At 59.6% G+C, this 7,063-nt stretch overlaps 1 protein-coding gene across 1 annotated transcript; it reads left to right on the top strand.

The window, feature by feature from the left end:
* Positions 1-2,135: 2,135 nt before the first annotated feature.
* PI4K2A (phosphatidylinositol 4-kinase type 2 alpha) lies at positions 2,136-6,757 on the top strand. The gene is made up of 9 exons (XM_035900931.1): positions 2,136-2,145; positions 2,474-2,700; positions 2,960-3,091; positions 3,176-3,329; positions 3,940-4,001; positions 4,456-4,555; positions 4,820-4,953; positions 5,248-5,307; positions 5,444-6,757. Exons 1-9 carry the CDS (start codon positions 2,136-2,138, stop codon positions 5,603-5,605), a joined length of 1,041 nt encoding a protein of 346 aa, XP_035756824.1. The 3' UTR covers positions 5,606-6,757.
* Positions 6,758-7,063: the final 306 nt, after the last annotated feature.

Below are 7,063 nucleotides of genomic sequence, written 5' to 3'. Positions count from 1 at the left end.
GAGCGGCGGGAGCCGCCCTGGGCTTCCCCGGGGAGAAGGGCAGTGGGACCAGCAGCAAGAGCAGGGGGCAGCTGTGTCCAAGCGCTGCTAAAGTCTCTTCTGTGGCTCTTCTGCCCGGAGAGGAAGGGTCACCCTTTCCCCCAGGCCTGTGCATCAGCGTCTCCTGACTGTGGTCAGCATCTGCTGACTGTAGTGACTCCAGCCCCCAGAGAGCTGAGCTGGGTTTTAGCCTGTGAGACTGAAACCAGATGTCTCCTCTGTGGCTGGGCAGCCAATACAGTTGAGGCAAAGCCCTTGGCATATAGCTGGTACCCTATAGATCTGGTCAGCTGTGTGGCAGCCATCTCCACGCCACTGTGCACACAGCACAGGGCAGCTTGTCTTGTGACCTGCAGCACCCACCCAATTACTTGAGCTGTTGCTGCTTCCTGTGACTCCCTCACCACATGTGTGCTGGGGTGCTTCCTAGGAAGCAGGACTAGTCTGGTCCTTGGACCTTTCTGGTCTCTAGTGTGCCCTACTTTTCCTGTCCTGGGTGGAGCCTGGCTCCCGGGAGCTGTGGCAGGCAGGTCCCAGCTGAGTTGGCGGGCTGTGGGGCAATACATACTTCCTCCTGCTGCAGCCCTTCTGCTCCCTCCCGTTGCCCAATATGAGACGTGGTGTTGCTGGGGTGGGTGGCTGGATGGGCTGCCTGGGGGTGGCAGGATGGAGGCTGCCTGGCCGTAGGGCACCTGACCTCAGTGAGGGCTAGTGGAGGATGTGTGCGAGAAGCCAAAGCCCGTGTACTCCTGGCCATGTCACCTAGTAGTTTCCCTGAGCTGCCCTGCTGCCAGCGAATGTGGTGTGTGTCTGGTTTCTGTGTCTTGCTGCGCAGGGTCACTGAAACCTCCCTGCTGCTGGCACAGGAGGGAGTGCAGTGTGCCGCTATTGCGGGCAGGGAGTAAGGGCATTGGAGAAAAAACTTGTCTCTTGTGTCTGCTTCCCTCTGGGTTGCTGGGTCCTGAGCTGTCCCAGCTGGGATGTGCTGCCCCAGCCCCGGTTACCCCAACTGCTGTCTGCGCCTCTGGGCTGGCCCCGCTCCCTCTGCCATGCTGGTGGCACCAGGTAGACCTGTTTTTGCTGCCGGTGCTGCTCCAGGCACAGGTCTATTTGGAGGCCTCTGGCCTCCACTCCCATGCTGTCCCTGGCTGGCTGGGGCTTGCTCTACTGGACTGGCTCCACAGAGCACAGGGCTCTGTGCTGCCAGAGCTCCCGACAAGCCTCCTGTGGGCTCAAATCCAAGGATGTGTTGGCAGTCGTGTGCCTTCACATGGGGCTGATGAGGGGATTGCCTTCCTGTCTGCTCAAGGGAAGTGGCTCCTCCATGGGATCTGGGGATGGCTGAAGTAGTCCTGTTCCCTTACACTCTTCTTCTCCCTTCTTCCTGGTGGATAAAACCTTGCTCCTGCCCGCCCTGGGCTGGCTTCTGGCCCCTGGCAGATTGGGATTGCACTGGGGTCCCTGCTGAGGTGCTGGGACTCATGTCCCACTTCCACATTGTGGCAGGAGCTTGGCTTGGGGAAGTGCCACCCACTCAGGCCAGGGCCAGTGCCAGCCATGGAGAGGAGGGCTCGCTGGTTGCATATGCTGCTGAGTCACCCCAGAGCAGGGGCTGCCAGCCTGGAGCTGCTGTGCAGCCCCCCAGGGGTGCCTGGCCCACAGGGGCAGGTGGCCTTGCTCCTGTCCTGGCCCTTGTCTCAGCTGCATGGTTTGGCAATGCTGGCTTGGTGATGGAACACTTGGAAACCTAACAAGGCTTCTGTGCCCTCTGCAGCGGTGGGGTACCTGTGCTGCTGTCTCTGCTGTTGTGTCAATGTGTGTGAGGCTGGATTGAGGGGCTGGGGGTGCTGCTGGTACCAGCTGGTGGCCAGTTCGGAGCTGCCTGTGCGCTCTTGCCCACAGTGTGCCTGGAGAGCCAGCGCCTTTGCTTTCTCTAGCTGGGCCCCTCCTCACAGAGCCCTGGGCTCCTGGGGGGTCCTCCAGCTGCTCAGATGTTCTGGTCTCATTTCCTCTGGTCAGTTTGGGATCAGCACCATTCAATGGATTTTGAAGCCAGGGCAGGGATCATTATCCCCTCCTTCTCCTGTGTGGATGTAATGAGGAGTGGTGAGCAGTAGCTCTCCCCAGACATCCAAAGGTCACTGGGGTGGGACTGGGATGTTTACCAGGGGACAGCATCATCTCTGGTGTATTTTGGGACAAGGAGGGTCATTCTGAAGTGTGTGAGCTGGGTATGAAGGTCTTCAGGCAGCACCCTGCTCTTGTAGGATGGTATACTGGGTGGGGAAGGATCCCTCGCAGGAGCTGCAGGATGTGCCTGGTCCCAGGGGCTGGTTATTGCCCTAGTGAGGGGCTGTTCTGGGTCTATTCCTGAGTGTCCCTACCATGGGCTGGCTTGTGGGGGAAGTATCCTGGCTCTGCCAACTGCCTTGAGTCAGTCTTCCTCTCTCCCGTTCACAGAAAATCATTGGTGTCTTCAAACCCAAGAACGAGGAGCCATATGGGCATCTGAACCCCAAGTGGACCAAGTGGCTGCAGAAGTTATGCTGCCCATGCTGCTTTGGGAGAGACTGCCTCGTCCTCAACCAGGGCTACCTGTCAGAGGCAGGCGCCAGCCTGGTGGACCAGAAACTGGAACTCAACATTGTTCCCCGCACAAAGGTGAGGGGACAGCTGATGGGATCTCATCCTGGGGAGGCTTTCGCGTGCTTCTGCACAGCTCTGCTTGCGCCTTGTCTTGTGGCACTGCTGACCTTGGAGATGTTGTGTTGAGAGCTCTGGACCTGGACTGCTCCTGCTCAAGTAACAGGGATCCTCATGCTGGGCAGAGCCTTGGGAAATGCTATGTCTTGGTTTTATCAGCCAGTCCTGTGACAATTGCCAGGTGCCCCTGCTGATGTATGTGCTCCTGTCCCCCCAGGTGGTGTATCTGGCCAGTGAGACTTTTAACTACAGTGCCATCGACAGGGTGAAGTCCCGAGGGAAGAGGCTGGCCCTGGAGAAGGTGCCAAAAGTCGGCCAGCGCTTCAACCGCATTGGTCTGCCACCCAAGGTAGGGCTGCCAGCCTCCTGTGCCGCCTGTCACTGCTTCTCCATCCTCTGTGGCCTCCTATAATGCAGCCTCTTCTTGCTTCAGGTGGGCTCCTTCCAGCTCTTTGTGGAAGGCTACAAGGATGCTGATTACTGGCTGCGGCGGTTTGAAGCTGAGCCACTCCCGGAGAACACCAACCGGCAGCTGCTGCTGCAGTTCGAGCGGCTGGTGGTGCTTGACTACATCATCAGGAACACAGGTAGGGCCATCTGCCTGGTGTGGGATGGTGCCTGCTCCTTCACGTCCTGCCAGCTGGAGAAAGGGGAGGGGGGAAGGGGCTTGGCATTCCTTCCTGGCACCCAGAACTCCTCTCAACACCACTTGGTTGCTGCCAGGTGGCAGATGCCTCTGGGTAGAGTACAGCTGCTGTGGCTGTCCACCACCATGGCCGTGCTCTGACTGCTGGCCTGCATTCTGGGAGATCTGGATCCACCATGGTGCTGGGGTGAAAGTTTGCGAGCTGTGAGGATCCAGGGACATCTGGAGATCCATCAGCTGACTGTGTCATCTTGCGCTGGGCTTCTGAGTGCCTGCCAGGCTGGAAGGGGTCAGGGTGGCACTCTGGGGCTTGCAGGCTGCCCTTTCTCTTGTGAGCTGGGGATATGTGGACCTCTTCAGTCTCCAGGGCTGGACGTATGGGGATTGGTGTGGCTTCCCAGGCCTGCAGCAAGCTCGAGGGCTCTGGGATAGAGTTTGGGCCTAAAACTGGTCTGTCTCACTTCTGGGTCAGAGGAGGAGTAATCTTCTGCCCGGCATGGTGCAGGCAGGCCGGCCCTGGCACTGACACAGCTGGCTTTATCTCCCTGCAGATCGGGGCAATGACAACTGGCTCATCAAGTATGACTGTCCCCTGGACAGTGCGGGAGTGCGGGTGAGTGGCTCTTCCTGGGCAGGGGTTCTGTGGAGGGCTCTGCTCCTGCAAGCTGCCCACCTGGCAGGCAGGTCAGGGATTTCCCAGCTGGCTTGGGTTTCTGTGCGTGCGGAGGCCTGATCTTGTCTCCTGGACCTTTCATTGCCCTCTGTGTTGGTGGTTTGTGGCCTAGTGGGACTTTGTGAGGATGCAGATGGGCTCTATGGGGGAAACTGGTATTGCTGGACCTGTGCATCCTTGGAGTGAGGCAGAGGGTGGCGGGAGCAGCTTTTTCCCCCCTTCTACCCAAAGGAGAGAGTGTTTCTGTGCGGGCAAGGGTCCAGACTACAGACAAGAGGCTGCTGTGCCTCTGTGCTAGCCAGGGCAAAGATCCTGGCAGCTGGGCTGAAGGGAGTGGGAGAGGGACTGTTCTTGCTGGGGCCGCCTTCTTGTGACACGCTCCGCTTCCTTCCAGGACAGCGACTGGGTGGTGGTGAAGGAACCCATCATCAAGCTGGCTGCTATAGACAATGGTTTGGCCTTTCCCTTGAAACACCCGGACTCCTGGAGAGCATGTGAGTCTTTCAGGCTGTGTCAGGGCACCCTGGCGAACGATACAGCTCTGTGCTTGGGCATCCTCCTCAAGGCCTGGAGAGGAGAGGGCTAGGGCTGTCCCTCTTGCAAACCTTCTGGGTTCATGGACAGCTCTGCCTCAGCAGAGGCTGTAGGAAGTGGGTGCTGGACCCTGTGTCCCAGATGCAGGTGATCTGGCACCCAGGGGCATGTGGCACCATCCTTGTGTCTTCCCCAGCTCTAATGTCTCCTGCTTCCTCCCACAGATCCATTCTACTGGGCATGGCTGCCCCAGGCCAAAATCCCCTTTTCACAGGAGATCAAGGACCTGATTCTTCCCAAGATCTCAGACCCCAACTTTGTCAAGGACCTGGAAGAAGATCTGTATGAGCTCTTCAAGGTGAGCTGGGGGAGTGTGTGAGGATGGCTTGGGAGGAAGAAAAGCAGGGGTGGTGTTGGCAAGCTCCCTGTCAAGGCTGCAGGGGACAGAAAGGTGGCCAAGCTCCCAACTTGTTTCTGGGCTGAGGCATAGCAAGGTTATCATAACCTCTGCCAGGAGCTGGAGGTTCAGTGTGGGGAGAAGCAGGAAACCTGTGGGACAGGAGGAGAGAGGCTTGCTTGGGGAATAGGCATCTCTTGCATGGCATGGGGCAGCGGGTGGATCCCACCATGTTCTCTCTTCTCTCTTTTGCAGAAGGACCCTGGCTTTGACAGGGGACAGTTTCACAAGCAGATTGCTGTGATGAGAGGCCAGGTAAGCTGTGCTTAGGGAAGGCAGATGGGTGCGGCGTGGAGCCTCGTCCTGCCTGTGTGGCAGGAAGGGTGCTGGGGTAGACACTCTCTGTTGCTCCAGTGGGGCAGTTCCGGCATTGCTCTGTTGTGCTATACAGATCCTGAACCTGACTCAGGCACTGAAAGATGGGAAGAGCCCCCTGCACCTGGTTCAGATGCCACCCGTGATTGTGGAAACGGCGCGTTCCCACCAGCGCACCGCCAGCGAGTCCTACACGCAGAGCTTCCAGAGCCGGAAGCCTTTCTTCTCATGGTGGTAGCTGTGAGAGCCGCAGGCAGGGCTTGGCCGCCTTGGACTAGCACTGCGAGAGGAGCTGTGCCACCGCCGGCTCCTGTGGCTGGGACTCGACCTTCTGGGTAGAGCGAGCAGGTGCAGCTGGAGGAACCTGCAGCTGAACTGGAGGAGCCAGGCAGGTCGGGCATGGTCCCTCCCCAGCTCCGTTGGAGCTTGGTGCCCTGCCTGGGGCAGAGCCCAGGGGGAGGTGTGGGAATCCGCTGGGAGCCATGGTGTGGCTGGGCCCCTGCCTCCCTTCCTTGGCCTGCATGTGGTTCTGAGCACCCCTGCCTGGGGCTGGGATGAGCAGGCTACCTGGGCCAGGATCCGTCCAGCCCTTTACACCAGCCACTGGCCCTTTTCCCCTCCATGCCAGCTGCCGGGCTGGGAAGGCCTGTAGCGGGTTACACCCCTTCCTTTTCCCTGAGGGTGTGCTGTACTCCTCCACTGTCCCTCCTCTGCCCCAACCCCGTGCACGCTGCTTTCCTCAGGGGGAGTTCCTGCTGCCCACTGGCGCAGCGGGGACCGCAATGAACGGCTGTTCTCTGGCTGGGGGCTGGAGGAGGGGATGTTTGAGGGACAACTGGTGCAGTTAGACACTAGGGAGAGAGGTGCAGGCTTGTCTTTGTGATGAGCAGGTGGCTCTGGGAGGGGCTGTAGCTTAGTGACACCCCCCCCCCCCAAGCTGGAGAGGGCTGCGGGTGGGTGCAAGCACCCTTTCCCCCTCTGCTGCCCCAGTCATCCCTCCTGCCAGGTCTCCATGGCTGCTCTTGCTTGGCTTTTGCCTGTGCTCCCAGCAAGCTCCCTGGCTGCTGTGCAGCCAGCGTGGTGCCAGCCTTGTCTGTGCCTAGGCCCCCCACTAGGGGCAGGGGGCTGCTGGGGAAGGGCTGGAGGGGCTCTTCTGCTGCATGGGTGGGAGGTATGATGGGAGCATGGGGGGGCCAGCATGGGCTCCTGGCTGCCCTGGTGCTGACAATCTCGCAGGCCTGCTGCTCTCTCCCCAGGGGCTGCTGAACTTGTGTTGTACAGAACAGTACCAGGGCTGCTGCCTGCATCCGCTTGCCTTGAGCTGCGGCTTCTGCTGCTGGGGGAAGCCAGTGTTGGGTCTCGCTGTCCCATCAGCCCATTTTTGGCGGGTGGGGGGAGGTGTGGTGGCAGCGTGACCCCAGCTCCCCAGCTGGGCCCAGCTGCGTCTCCGACTGACCCAAAATGTATTGTTCTAATGCACTGTAGAAATGTATGTAATGTATTTAAACCATGCAACAGTCTGAAAAACAGAGCTGCCGTTCATCTGTCTGCCTCTGTGTCTCTGCAGCATGGGTCAGGACAATATGGTGGCCCAGACCAAGGTCCTGCTGCCCTGGGGGACAGCCAGGGGTTGGCAGGACACAGCCAGGGGTTGGCAGGACACAGCCAGAGCCTCACGCAGCCACTGCCCCGGCCA

This window comes from Egretta garzetta, unplaced genomic scaffold (assembly GCF_000687185.1).
Source record: "Egretta garzetta isolate BGI_Z169 unplaced genomic scaffold, ASM68718v1 scaffold888, whole genome shotgun sequence".
In the NCBI taxonomy this organism is placed as follows: domain Eukaryota; kingdom Metazoa; phylum Chordata; class Aves; order Pelecaniformes; family Ardeidae; genus Egretta; species Egretta garzetta.
This window is presented reverse-complemented; position numbering and strand designations above follow the sequence as displayed.

What these genes read in the sequence shown, in the direction of transcription:
- PI4K2A (XM_035900931.1), top strand. An exon ending in GCATTGGTCTGCCACCCAAG is followed by an intron (nt 3,092 to 3,175) that starts GTAGGGCTGCCA and finishes TTCTTGCTTCAG; the next exon opens with GTGGGCTCCTTCCAGCTCTT. An exon ending in TGGACAGTGCGGGAGTGCGG is followed by an intron (nt 4,002 to 4,455) that starts GTGAGTGGCTCT and finishes GCTTCCTTCCAG; the next exon opens with GACAGCGACTGGGTGGTGGT.